This window comes from Rhincodon typus, chromosome 19 (assembly GCF_021869965.1).
Source record: "Rhincodon typus isolate 14 chromosome 19, sRhiTyp1.1, whole genome shotgun sequence".
Lineage (NCBI taxonomy): Eukaryota > Metazoa > Chordata > Chondrichthyes > Orectolobiformes > Rhincodontidae > Rhincodon > Rhincodon typus.
The window spans coordinates 45,670,884-45,686,191 of NC_063350.1; the positions used below are offsets into that span (position 1 = coordinate 45,670,884).

General features: G+C 40.4%; 1 protein-coding gene across 1 annotated transcript in view; it reads right to left on the reverse strand.

The window, feature by feature from the left end:
* LOC109921728 (protein-glutamine gamma-glutamyltransferase 2-like) overlaps positions 1-14,850 on the reverse strand; it is a 68,216-nt gene extending 53,366 nt beyond the window's left edge. The window contains exons 1-2 of the mRNA XM_048608370.1: positions 14,719-14,850; positions 14,231-14,410 (exon numbers count right to left, since the gene is read on the reverse strand). Of these exons, the coding sequence (XP_048464327.1) occupies positions 14,231-14,410; positions 14,719-14,728 (190 nt within the window). The 5' untranslated portion in view covers positions 14,729-14,850. The remainder of the gene's footprint in view (positions 1-14,230; positions 14,411-14,718) is intronic.
* Between the last annotated feature and the right edge of the window lie 458 nt (positions 14,851-15,308).

A 15,308-nucleotide genomic window follows, 5' to 3' on the forward strand; every position in this document is an offset into this window, starting at 1 on the left:
AAGAGATTCGGGAAATTACAAAACATTCAGAGTCAAGCTTCTGTCCTTTGCTCCACATCAGTTTCAGAGAAATCGCACACTCCATCCAATCAAGCATAAATTGGCAGTCTTTTATTTCAATATTTACCACGCTTAAATTCTTCATAAATGCAAGCGGAGATTCATTTATAATATCAGCTCTTTTTTTGAAAAGTTATAGACCTTGAAACTGCGTTTAACTCTCTGAAAATAATTTTGCATTGGACTGCGCACAGAACAATCAAACAAAATGGAACTTCCACACCACACATCCCCACCCCCCACACCCCCTCAGACTGGGCTATCTGAATCCAGAATTCCGGGATGATAGTAAAACTCTTGTGGATGCTGAAAATCTGAAATAAAAATGTAAAATGCTGGAAATGCTCAGCAGGTCAGACAGCATCTGTGCATATGGAAGCAGAGTTAATACTTCTGACTAATGACCTTTAATTAGAACTGCAAAGGATGATTTGGAGGAACATTGCTGCCCAATAGCAAATGCAATTTGTGAAGGATGAATTGAAAGCTGAGGTGAAGGATGAATTGAAGTTGCAAGCCAGGGTAGCTCAGCTCTGAAATTGAGTGAATTGGGTCTGCTGAAGAGAGTGTGTATGGCTCAGTGCATTTCATCACCACCCAGAAACTATGGGCCGGATTTTTAGTGCTCCCACCAAGCGTACTTTTGGTTGTGCTGGGGGCGAGGGGGAGGGGAGCATGTAAAACGTATCAATAGTTCAGACTAACACTTCCCCCACCTCACTACCATTTCAAGATGAACCCCATAACATGATAGGTGGGCTGATGCTGAAATTAGCAGCTAACCAGGATAATACTGAAAACAGAAAATGCTGGAAATCACAGTGGGTCAGGCAGCATCCATGGAGAGAGAGAAAGCCGACGTTTCGAGTCTAGATGACTCTTCGTCAGACCAAGACAATATGCTGCCCATAACCAAGCACTGGCTGGCATCAGCAGGGAGGCACATCTGGCCTGGCTTTTATTTTCTGGCTTGCATGATAGAAGGTGGGAAAGAAAGGAAGAGGCACATCATACAGGAGCACTCCACCCATGATACCAACATTCTCCTTCTTTCTGCAGTACATGCCTTCCAAAATCCAACCCTGGCTTCCATGGTCTTCATGATTCCTCCCCACCCAAAAACCCCAGGATATACCTTTCTGGGCAGCCACCATCTCCTTCATGTGCCTACCCACAGTCCCCAGTAGGACCCACTACTGAGGTCTGGCACTGGGGCTTCAGGACCTGCCAACCACTCAGAGTGTGGGCAAGGCTTCTGCCAGGCATGACAGCAACCAACCAACCTTCCTTCCAGGGGAAGAGGGTAAACAGTCTACACCCCTGTAAAACACAGCCCATCAACTTCGATTCTCTCTCCACAGATATTTCCTGACCTCCTGAAAATCACCAGCATTTCCACTGCATTTGAGGAGACCGTTGCTTGGTGGTAATATTATTGGACTTCTAGAGGTCCAGGCCCTATGGGGCATGGGTTCAGGTTCAACTACAGCTGCTGGTGGAATTAGTAAACTCAAAACTCAAAATATATGCTGTTCATCTCATTAATGGTGACTATGAAGCTATCATTGATTGTTGTCAAAAAAAACTCTTCTTGTGCCCTTTAGGGAAGAAAATCTTTCCCTGAATCTGGCCTACATGTGACTCCAGACCCACAACAATGTGGTTGACCCTGAACTACACCCTGAAATATCCCAGCAATCCACACGTTTCAAAGACAATTAGGGATGACCAACAAGTGCTGGCCCATCCAGTGACACCCACAATCCCTTGCAAGATTAAAAGAAATTCCACAATCTGCAGAATTTGTTTTCCTTTTCATGCTTAATTCACTCCATCTCTCTTCCAGGAATACCCTCTTTGAAGTGTTCCACTTTAGACTCTAATGAATGGGACTTCCATTTGACACTTTTAACTTGTTCATCTTCATTCTTTTCCATTTCCCTCCTCATGTTTGATCAGGTATCTCCCAAAGCCCACTTTCATAATCACATCTCCTTCCTGTATCCAGTTGCGAACTTATTCGACATGCATCCCAACAGAAATTCCACCCTTACTGCTTTGAGTCCAAACACAACTGCAAATATCTCCTTGGTCTTCGGCAGTCCTCAAAGAAATTTTCTCACCATGTCCTAAGATCAACACTCACTGCTATGTGCCATCATATGAACACTTCCAACTTTTCTCTTCAACAGCACCAGCTCACTGTGTCATGAAACTATTCCTCATCTGCAGTTTCAGTTCATTCTTTGTCCCAAAGAACAAAGAACAGTACAGCACAGGAACAGGCCCTTCAGCCCAGCAAGCCTATGTGAAAAAATGATGCCTTTGTAAACTAAAAGCTTTTTGCCTCTATGCAGTCCATATTCCTTTATTCCTGGCCTATTTATGTGTCTATTAAGATGCATCTTAAACTTTGCTTTTGTATCTGTCTCCACCACCTCCACTGGCAGTGCATTCCTGGCACTGACCATACTCTGTCTAAAAAACTTGCCTCTGACATCTTGTTTAAACTGTCCTCTTTTTACCTTAAACCTATGTCCCCCTCTAATTGACATTTCTATCCCAGGAAAAAAACTCCAACTGTCTGTTCTATCCGCACCGCTCATGTTTTGTAAACTTCTACCAGGTCATCTCTTATCCTTTATGTTCAAGTAAAAACAAACCAAGTTTGTCCAATCTCTCCTGATAGCAAATACCCTCCAAACCAGACAACATCCTGGTAAGCTATTTCTGTACCTTCTCCAAAGCCTCCACATTCCTCTGCTAGTGTGGCGACTCAAACTGCACGCAATATTCCAAATACGCCCTAACTAAAGTTCTATGCAGTTGCAATGTGACTTGCCAACTTTTATACTCTATACCCCAACCGGAAGACAAGCATACCACATACCTTCTTGACCACCTTTTCCACTTGTGTTGCCATGTTCAGGAAACTGTGGACCTGTACGTCTATATCTTTCTATATGTTAAGTCTTCTAAAGGTTCTGCCATTTATCACATACTTTCTTCCTGCATCAGACCTTCCAAAATGCATCACCTCGCAGATTCACGACCCTTTGAAGGGAGGAATTTCTCCTCATTTCTGTTTTAAATCTGCTACCCCTTATCCTAAAACTACCATCTCTCATTCTAGATTGCCCCACGAGGGAACATCCTTTCTATGTCTACTTTGTCAATCCCCTTTAGCATCTTATTGACTTCATGCAGGTCTCCTCTCATTTTCTAAATTCCAGAGAGTAGAGGTCTAAACTGCTCAATCTCTCTTCATAAGTCAACTTCCTTCTCTCTGGAATCAACCTAGTCAACCTCCCCTGAACTGCCTGCAATACAACTGCATCCCTCCTTAAATAGAGGGATTAAAATTGTATGCAACACTCCAATATTTGCAGTATTTTCAGTTTTACTTCATAAATGAAGGAACAGTTCTGGCTGTTCAGGGCTTCAAGCCTGTCCTGCCATTGAATTAAATCATGGTTGATCTGTATCTCAGCTCCATTTATATGCCTTTCCTTCATGTCCTCTCATACTGTTAATCTTATACCAAATCTGTCCATCTCAATCTTAAATTTTCAATTGACTCAACACCCACAGCCTTTTGAAGGGTGGAGTTCCAAATTTCCATTACTGTTTGCTTAAACAAATGTCTCTTAGTTTCTTTGAACGTGTGAACAAAACTGTTGCATTTGTGGCTTGTTTCTATTTACAAACATGTCTGAATAAAATGTCCATTCAGTAACCTAGACTCAATGTTTCAGTCTCAGCAATGAAACCGAGGTTCAGTTAATTCATCCTTGTAGGTCATTACAGCTTGAGCTGCTAAATTAGAAGTTCCTTAACATGCACGGTTTGAGAAATAAATAACTTAAGCAGCAAATTCCCACTTTTCTGCATTAAGTTGCTCAATTTAAATAAGTGTATAACTATATGTATGTATTTTGTCCACACAAAACAACATTGAATCATTATTTGCAGACTTTTGCAAGTTAGTATAATAAAGTTAATGAAGTTAGTATAATAGTATAATAGTAATATAATAGTATAATCTAATCTGTCTATTGAGCAACACAAGAATCCTAATATCCTTTGTTCTATTAATGTATGGATTAATAATACTTTTATTACAACCATTGTCTGCTACTTTAGCGGAGGTGTTAAAACTCATTTGGGATGAAGAATAGCAGAGTCACCATGAGGAACTTAATAGTGGCAATGGAATGTCTGTTATATACCTTATGCAACTTTCCTTTTAATTTTTATTTGAAACATCACCTGTTTTATGCTGAAGCTGAAACTTCTACAACTGAATGGATGCCCAAATGTTTCAGCAGGAACTATTGGAAGCAAGTGTTAGTGACATTTATTTAAATATAATGGGCTTGTTTTCATGGCAGCAAACAACAAACTAGAAGATTAAAACCATATATTTAGTTAACGAGAGCATTTTACTGCAGGGTCTCCCACCATGAATCGATTGATTGTTTTCTGCTTATGTAGTATGTTCTGTTTACAGCACTGGCTGAGATGTGTCAGTTTAATGTCTTTGCTGAAGCACTACAACTAAAACTATTTATTTTCAAACTGTCAAAATGGAAGGTATTAACTGTTAGTTATTTATCTTATTTATATTTAAATTACACAGAATTATATAAAATCTACAGCATAGAAGCAGACCAGGCTGTCTAATTAATCTTTGTTTGTGTTAATGCTACACATCAGCCTTTACCCAAGCCTAATTCCATTTAACGTCAATGCCTATCCTTTTTCCTCCTTCTTCCCTGCATGCATCTCTCGGTTCCTTTTAAAGACACCTCTGCTACTTTTTCTCAAATATTCCATGAGGTTCAATGCCTCACTTTAACCTCTCTAGGTAAAGAGGTTTCTCCTGACTTTTTTTCAATATGATATATTAAGGGCCACCTGACACTTATGATCACAAGCTTTGGTGTCCCTCTACTTCCAGTGGAAGCATCTTCTCAACAACTACCTCATTAAACTCCTTCATACCTCCATTAGACCACTCATCAACCTTTTTTCTACAGAAAGAGTCCTAAACTATTCAATCCATCTGAGTGTAATTATCTCTCAGTTCTGGTATTATACTTGTAAATGTTTAAAATTCTTTTCTCGTATCTCTTGGCTATGATTTCCTTTTGGTTATGATAAAGTGAAATACAGGGTTAAATCGTTTTACACTAATTTGAGGTAGTTCTGCTTGAATTCACCATACATGTCACTCCCAATAAAATAATGATACTGAAATCAATGAAACATTTCAGATTCATTTCAGCTCAGTACAAATAATCTTACACATGAAATATGTTTTATAAATTATGTATTACATAACAGCTATAAGATCAGAGACACTGGATTCCTTTACATCCTATTGGAAAATGCTATGACATACTTTCATAACATTCACATCTTAAGGTGAGACTAGAACCTAGACCTTCCAGCCTTCAATTAGGAAAACTAAAAAGACCCTTGAAAGCATAGTTGGCAGAATTTGAGCCCATGTGCGGAAGTCCCTATGGATTTCAAATTCATCACATTAACCACGTGACCACAAATGCAGACTTCCTTAACAGGTTTCACGTTTGGGTGTTTTAGGCTGATGTAGAAAGGTGGGAATAGCCAGGCTGTATGACACAAGTTAACGCAATTTTCTGTTTCATTCCAATTTTCTTACATTTTTAATGCATGCTTTCCTATGAAATGACTGCCATATTTTGCTATTTTCACACTATTTTCTTATTTTAGTTGCTTTCCATTGTTTCAGTGTGATGTTCAATACAGATGACTTCCTAGCTTTCAGCTTTTCAAACAAGAAACAAGTTATGGCACTCATTAGCTCCTCTTGTGGCATTCGTCAGTATTGCTGATATTTCAGACCTTCAGCATGCCCTTGTTCAGGGATATTCATTCTTTGCCAATACTGATTCTGGCAACAGTCACATTTTGTAAGTATGAAGCACTAAACTTAACCCTGACTGTAAAAGAGAGCCTGGAATTTGTGAAGGGAATAAGTAAACAGCCATAATTGTAAAGTAATCACATTTTAATGAAGTGTGAACAGCTGCTTGAACCAACCAAAATAGCTGACCCAGGGTTCACATCATTTGTTTGATGTAGGCTTGAAAGAGGATATAGAAGAGATTTACAAGAATAATTCCAGTGATGTGGGAATACAGTTATGTAGGTAGATTGGAAAAGCTAGTGTTGTTCTCCTTAGAGTAGAAAGAAGAAAAATTAAAAATGTACTTAAAATTAAGAGGGGTTCAGATGAAGTACTGTAAAACAAATGTTGCTAATGGCTAAAGGACCAATAGCCTGATTGTACAGATTTAAAGTGATTGTCAAAATGAAAGGTACCTGGAGGAAGAACTTTTTAACACTGTCAGTGGATAGGATTTGGAAAACATTGCCTACTAGGATTCAATAATAGATTTCAAAAGAATTAATTGTATTAATTGTATTAATAGTCAAAGGAGCAAAATATGTAGCAAATAAAGACGCAGCTTCAAATTAATCCTAAATATAGAAGTGACAACCCATGACATGCGAAAGTATTAACGATAAACTACTGCAGATTATTTGGGCCAGCAGCTTTAGACACTTCAGCTATTTTTAAATCATTTACTTTGAATTCCACTGGCAAATGACTTTAAAATCAATACACTACGGGTAGATTTTGGCTGTGAGCAAAACTTGTCATTATGACTTCATAAGACCACAAAACATCAGAGTGGGAGTAGGCCATTTGGCCCATCAAGTCTGCTTCACCATTTAATAAGATCACGGCTGATCTGAAACTTCTCTGGACTCTTTTGATGTAAGTATATGTTTCCTTACAAAAGGGAATCCAAACTGTTCACAGTTCATAGGTGTGATCTGACTACTGCCTTCTTTGTTTTAAGAAGACCTCCCTACCTATATACTGCATTCCCTTTGAAGTCGATCAAGAGTCCATTTGCCTTTCCTACAATGTGCTGAACTTGAATGTGGTTCAACAGACGTAAAAATCACAGGAGAAATAAAATGAACCTTCGATTTGTTGCTACACATTGCACTATCAGAAATTCTTGAAATTTGTCCCAGGATCAGTTTGGATCACTTGAGAATTACCAACAATGAGGCATATTTGTGAACCACTATAATATCTGCATCAGGTTTCAGTTGAATCTGAAATGTTGCTCCCTCACCATAGTACATAGATTGCTGCTCCTGCTGCTCCTTCAATATTAAGCCAATTTCAGCTTGCTTTAAAGAAACATACCATTGCTGCTTTTCAACCAGTACCAAAGCAGACTTGACATTAAAGAAAGAATAAAACTTATATTTAAAACACCTGATGTAAAAATCAAAGCAGTGTGCATCCAAAGTGCTGTTATTAAATAAAATACATTTTGTCCGATGTTCTATAACTTGTGTTTGATCTTTTCTACGTTTTCTACGTTTAGACCTCCAATTTTAAAGTATAAATGTTACAGAATCATAAATTAAACAATTAATCTGTAAATTTTTGGGGTGATAATGAAGAAAAGATTATTTTCAAATCATTTTTACCATAGGTGTTAGTGGCACAAAATGCAAGAATACTAACTTTTTTCAATTGTATAACATACTTTCTGAATTCAGTATTGCTGTGCTCAGAGTTAAAATAATTATGCAATTCAATAAAATGGACTGAAGCTGCAATGGCAATTAGACATATCTCTTTTTTTAACAAGGCACAACGTACAATGTTTATTTCCCTTACTAAAAAGGCAAAATTTTCACTGAGGCTTTGAAACTTATCTGCAGAGAGGGACATTGGCCAAGCAACTATCCCAGAGGGGAGCTCATTATTATTTGTTCTACTAAAGTAAGTGGATGGCCCCCAATGCTGTCAGCTGATTACCAGCAAATACAAGGGTGCTTCAGCTCACGAGCTCCCTTGAACAGATGAACCTAAAGGAAAATTTTAGAGGTTAAGCCACCCACTCCCATCTGCAGCATTTCATGACTGAGGTTTCATCTTTATGGCATGAAGCCTCTGGTCCCTCAACCTGCTGCAGTAAGGCCTCCTCCATGAAGTGGCAGCCTCTGACCTTGAGGGGGGAGGCAGCTGCTTTGCCCCGCAAAACGCTGATGAAGTCACAAGGGCAGCATGGTAGCTCACAGTTTAGCACTGCTGCCTCACAGCTCCAAAGTCACAGGTTTGATTCCAGCCTTGGGTGACTGTCTGTGTGGAGTTTGTGTGGGTTTTCACCAGGTGCTCTGGTTTCCTCCCGCAGTGTAAAGATGTGCAGGTCAAGTGGACTGGTCATGCTAAATTGCGTCTACTGTCCAGGGGTGTGCAGGCTGGGGGGATTAGTCATGGTTAAATGCACAGTTACAGGAATGGGATGGGATGCTCTTCAGCGGGTTGGTGTAGACTCAGTGGGCCAAATGGTCTCTCTCTGCACTGTAGGGATTCTATATACTTGCCCCTAACTGTGGTCTGAAATACATAAACTGTTTACACTACTTTGTGCATGTGGACCACTTGGTGGCTGTCCCAGCAAATTACTCTGTCGGTGAGAATGCCTCAATGAGTTATTTGCAACATGGCCTCCCTCTATTTTCCCGGTTTCCTGCCTCCAAGACCAACACCGGACGGCAAGGGACATTTAACCCAAATCTTAAAAAAGCATGTTATTCACTATTAGGAAGAAAAGCTCACATGAATTTAACTAAAATTCTTTCACCTGCTTGTAATTAATATGATTAAAGGTGAAATTACTTACAATGCATTTACAAATATTTAATGTTATACTGCAATTTCAACTCAGCACTCACGCAGCTTAATATTTTCATATCAGTTCTATTGATAAGATGGGGTCCCATCGAAGCAACTATGTAAATTTGTCAGGATTGAGTTTAAGACATGTTCAGTGGCCTTCTACTTCTTTGGCTTCATCGTGACTGTGGTTATCACTGCCAGGTTTGGTACACCAGAAAAGTTACAAAGTTTATTATCAAACTTTTTTAATGTTGGAAGACATTTGGCCTTTCACGACTCCTCAGATGCTGAAGCAGTCCACATCTACATCCAAACGCAGCACATTTAGATAGTATCCAGGTTTGTGCCAATAAATAGCAGATATCATTTAAGTCACAAAAATGCACAGTTATCATCATGTCCAACAAGAAGGGAAATAACCATTACACTTTGATATTCAACGGCATTATTACCATCAACTTCCCTCCTATCAACATCCTGGGTATTACTATTGACCAGAAACTGAACTGGTCTAGCCATATAAATACAGGAGCAGCTCAGAAGCTAGGAATCATGCAGTAAGAAATTCATCCATTGGCTTCCCATAGCCTGTCCACAATCTCCAAGAGATAGGATTTATAATCATCTAGAAAGGAATAATTTGATTAGGGATACTCAACACGGTTTTGTGAAGGGTAGGTCGTGCCTCACAAACCTTATTGAGTTCTTCGAGAAGGTGACCAAACAGGTGGATGAGGGTAAAGCGGTTGATGTGGTGTATATGGATTTCAGTAAAGCGTTTGATAAGGTTCCCCACGGTAGGCTATTGCAGAAAATACGGACGCATGGGATTGAGGGTGATTTAGCGGTTTGGATCAGAAATTGGCTAGCTGTAAGAAGACAGAGGGTGGTGGTTGATGGGAAATGTTCATCCTGGAGTTCAGTTACTAGTGGTGTACCTCAATGATCTGTTTTGGGGCCACTGCTGTTTGTCATTTTTATAAATGACCTGGATGAGGTCGTAGAAGGATGGGTTAGTAAATTTGCGGATGACACCAAAGTCGGTGGAGTTGTGGATAGTGCAGAAGGATGTTGCAGGTTACAGATGGACATAGATAAGCTGCAGAGCTGGGCTGAGAGGTGGCAAATGGAGTTTAATGCGGAAAAGTGTGAGGTGATTCACTTTGGAAGGAGTAACAGGAATACAGAGTACTGGGCTAATGGTAAGATTCTTGGTAGTGTGGATGAGCAGAGAGATCTCGGTGACCATGTGCATAGATCACTGAAAGTTGCCACCCAGGTTGATAGCGTTGTTAAGAAGGCATACGGTATGTTAGGTTTTATTGGTAGAGGGATTGAGTTTCGGAGCCATGAGGTCATGTTGCAGCTGTACAAAACTCTGGTGCGGCCGCACTTGGAGTATTGCGTACAGTTCTGGTCACCGCATTATAGGAAGGATGTGGAAGCATTGGAAAGGGTGCAGAGGAGATTTACCAGGATGTTGCCTGGTATGGAGGGAAGGTCTTATGAGGAAAGGCTGAGGGACTTGAGGCTGTTTTTGTTAGAGAGAAGAAGGTTAAGAGGTGACTTAATAGAGACATACAAGATGATCAGAGGATTAGTTAGGGTGGACAGTGGGAGCTTTTTTCGTCGGATGGTGATGGCTAGCACGAGGGGACATAGCTTTAAATTGAGAGGTGATAGATACAGGACAGATGTCAGAGGTAGGTTCTTTACTCAGAGAGTAGTAAGGGCGTGGAATGCCCTGCCTGCAAAAGTAGTAGACTCGCCAACTTTAAGGGCATTTAAGTGGTCATTGGATAAACATATGGATGATAATGGAATAGTTTAGGTTAGATGGGCTTCAGATTGGTTTCACAGGTCGGCGCAACATCGAGGGCCGAAAGGCCTGTACTGCGCTGTTATGTTCTATCTTTTATGTAAGGCACAATTGAAGAATATGTTGGAATAATCCCCAATTGCCTGAGTGGGTGCATCTCCCACAACACTCAAGAAGCTTGACACCAATTAGAAACATGTCCACAAACATTCAATCGCTCCACCACCAACACTCAGTAGCAGCAATGTGGACCAACTACAAGATGCACTGCAGAAATTCCCCAAGGCTGCATGGACAGCACCTGCCAAATTCACAACCACTAGCATCTGAATGGACAAGGGCAGCAGATACATGGGAACACAATCACCAGCAAGTTTCCCTCCAAGCCACCATCCTGACTTGGTAATATATCACCTTTCCTTCTCAGTCAAAATCCCAGTATGCCTCACTACCCAAAAGGAAAGGTCTGCAGCAGTTCAGGAAGGCAGCTCACTAGCACCTCCTTATGGGCAATAAATGTGGTGCAACTAGCAATGCGATTATCATCATATGAATTTACAAAATTATCTTTGTTCACATTAACTCAATCCTTAATGAGGTGTATTAAAAATCAAAAACAATTTCTACTTTACCAAGATTGAAAACAGTAGGTGAGCAAGCAAGGCAAGTTAATACAAGTTATGTTCAATCAACTTACTTGCACTGAACACCTTAGCAGCCAGTATTTTTTTAATAGCGAAACAGAAGTAGGTGTAATTAAGAAGGGGCAATAACATGACTAGAAAGTGCCAACATACCATGTGATTTGAATAGCTCTGCTCACAATTTAGTTCAGTTGCCTGGGCAGCTGATTTGCAATGCAGAGTGATGCCAATGGCAAGGGCTCAATTCCCACACCAGCTGAAATTACCATGAAGGATTGTCCTTCTCCCCTCACCTGAGGCGTGGTGACCCTCAGGTTAAATACCACCAGTCACCTCTTTTGAATGAGAGAGCAGACCTATGATGACTTTATCTTTACCTCTGCGGATTACCAGAGATTTTTACAAATGTTTGGGATGTGCTATAGTAACAGTGAATCTGTGCAGAACAATGTACTCCAAATTAGACCTGGAGTGACAAAAGTCATTTGAAAGAACTTTCAATACTGGTGACACCACAAACAAGATGCCATTGTATGTCTGTTGTATTAATAAAGTCTTTAGTTCAATGAAAGGGAAAACTTGCTGGGGGATATATTGGATGGATATTGCAATATTGCTCATGTTACAAGCCCTACAGAACTTCGATAAAACATTTGTTGGTTTTGTGATCTATTTTGTCACATATTAAAACAACAAATCTCTCTGCCTGGCCCTGTTCATTCTGCTTGCTTGCTTTCACACAGTCTCTCAGTGCATGAGCTGAAATTAGACACAAACAACAGCTTCTTGCGTGAACCAGATTTCTATACCAACTAACGCACCAAGTTACTGGCACTCACAAGAATAATAAAATGACTACGGTTGTCTAACTATTTAACCTGTCCTTCCCTCCTGACCATGTTGCCATTCTGACAAATCATCTCAAAGCATTCCTGAAATTAGCTGCTTAACAATAATTGACAGGTATGACAATAATTTCTCAACTTTCTCCCACTGAACACAATTGACCCATTGCCACCAGCTCCAATATTGTATCTGTGCACATTTAATAAGATTATTTTCACAGCTTGAAACATCTTTGCCTGCAAATTTCAAGTACGATTATTGGATCAAGTCATCCTGATAGAGTTTGAATCACAATACCAGAGAGATATAAAGTTGAAACCATTCAAACTGGTCATGCTTGGCCAGTATTCATGAGATCTGTTTGTTTAAGACACAGCAGCAGAAGTAGGCCAATCAGCCCAGCATATCTGCTCCAGCATTTAATAAGATCATGGCCGATCAGATAAGCCTTAACTCTGCTTCCCTACTTTTCTCCTTCACCCTCGATTCACTCACTGATTAAACATTTCAACATTGAGGATACTTAGTGACTAAGCCTCTACAGAGCTATGCAGTAAAGAATTTCACAAATTCAATACACTCTGACAAATGAAACTCCTCACTCTGAGATTATTCCTTCTGGTCCTAGACTCTTGCAAAAGTGAATCAATCACACTACATCTATCCAGAAAGGCATAACTTAATTTTGGCAAGATATTATCGCATTGTGCAATGTACAGTTTCAATGTATAAATAAGTTTCCTTAGCTGTCTCAGCAATGAGGCATTATTTGATGGGTGCACAGCATTGAGGCAGGACTGAAAGACTAGAACTAGCTTTACCCTCAGCTTAAATGGGTAGAGAGAGCTTTACTTTGTATATAACTGGGAACTATACTGGTCCTGGGAGTGTTTAATGGGGACAGTGTTGGGGGAGCTTTACTCTCAGTTTACTTCCCAGTTTAAGATAATCAACTGAGTTTTACTCTGTATTTAACTTTTTGTAGTTTCTGCCCTGGGTGTGTTTGATGCGGATGGTGTCAAGGGAGATTTACCTTCTATAGCAGTGAGAGCTATATTCTGTACATAACTCTGTGCTTTATCTGTTCAGGAGCGTTTGGTGGGGATAGTGTGGAGGGACCTTCACTTTCAGTTTAGAAGAGTAGAGGAATCTGAATGCTCCATCCTTGATTCCAGTCTGACGAAGCCGAATGTTAGGAATTTAGGGAGAGCTACACTCTACACCTATATTTCTCCAGGAATCCTTCTAAGTATAACTAGCTTAATAAAATTGATGGAACGCATCATCTATAAATTGACGCGAGCAATAGGAAAAAAAAGTTTAACAAAACATTCAGATCAGATGTCCCTTGCTGCTGCTTTATTCAATGATTTATTCAATTTAACCCAAAGCACATTGAATGTTCTAAACTAACATCACTGACAATAATCATTATATAAAACATCTTTCGAATAAGACTGCACAACATTACCCCTTCTAATTTCTCAAGTGGGTTTCAAATATCTCCCTAGCATCATTTTTGGTGAAGAGCAGGAAATTTCTCCCAATGGCCTGGCCAATACATGTCTCTCGATCACGTAAACATAGGTGGAGAGAAATACTTGGAGACAGCAAGAACTGCAGATGCTGGAGTCTGAGATAACACAGTGTGGAGCTGGAGGAACACAGCAGGCCAGGCAGCATCAGAGGAGCAAGCAAATTGATGTTTCCAGTGGGGACCATTCTTCAGAAATGTCTGTGTTCCTCCAGCTCCACGCTGTATTGGAGAGAAATAGTGTTAGAGTTCATGATCCATCAAACTGACCTCTACTACAAGTCCCCACCTGCTGAAATTTTTATTCCCAGTTATTTTGTTGCTTTTATTTCAAATTTCCAGCGTCCTGGGTGCTGTGCTTCCCCAATGTGGGTGATCTGGGCATTTTCACTCTACTGTGTATTGGGGGCTTGCTGAGCGGAAATTGGTCCCACGCCTACACTTTAGGAGACCCTGAGACTAGTTCCTTTGGTTGAATTTCTGATTTTTAAACGAAAAACAAAACCGCGTCACCATACTGGGAAGACTGTGTTCCAATTCATTCATCCCTGGCAGTCAGCCGTTACCTGTTTCCACACTCAGGGAGATCCGATCCTGTTTCGACTCATACCCCCGTCCGGAGAAAGTCAAGGTGAGAGTGAAGCGATCACCTCGTCTCACAATCAGTCTGGAGTAGCCGAAATCTGCTGTCCTGTGTGCACTGTTGTTAACGTTACAGTGATAATCTGTAGCTGCCAATTCCAAAACTAGGGAGCAAACAGAAGAAATGGTTACAGTAAGTGAACCTTAGATCCTCTTCACAATTCACAAATTACTACTTCTTCGATCCGCTTCGTTTGAATGTACAACATAATTTCTAATACCCTAACTTGAGTCAGTCAGCTCAGATTTCAGAATATTAAACTACTCGTGTAACTTTGGAGAACTTTCCTCAGTTTTCTATACATTGGAGAAAACAAAACCCTCATATCTTCACACACACACACATGCACTTTTGCTGCTACAATAACTTCATTCGTACACCCCAGCAGATTTGGGGTTCATTGCTTCTGACCTTGTGCCATGCTCTCTCGCACTCTACTCTCACACCAGGCAACCCTCTCCTCCAACTCTACATGGGTAGCGTTCCGTTGCAAAACTTTTATAGCCGACTCTATCCACCCCTTCTCGTAAATCGAAAAAAATAACAAGCCCACAAAAGGGTGACAGCTAACATATGCAAATTAAAATATCACTGAGGCAATGAATGAAGTGTTTTTTCGCCTCTATATTTTGTAAAGGCAACATAGAAGAGCTCCCTCTGGGGGTACATGTCGGACAACAGGAGGAGCGGAGCCTGCAAACGACAGAGCTACTGAAAAGGAGTTAACTGAATCACTCATAGACAGCAATTGGGTGGGAATTCTTAGTCACTTCTTTTCAATCCAAATAAATGCATCTTTGAAATTAAATGTTGTAAAGAACATAAAGAAGGCATAGAGGGGAAGCAGGGAAATATGTAAAATGAGCCCTGGAATGAAGTTGAGACAACAAGGTGCAGAGCTGGATGAACACAGCAGGCCAAGCAGCATCATAGGAGCAGAAAGGCTGACGTTTTGGGCCTAGACCCTTCATCAGAAAATTTTCTGATGAAGGGTCTAGGCC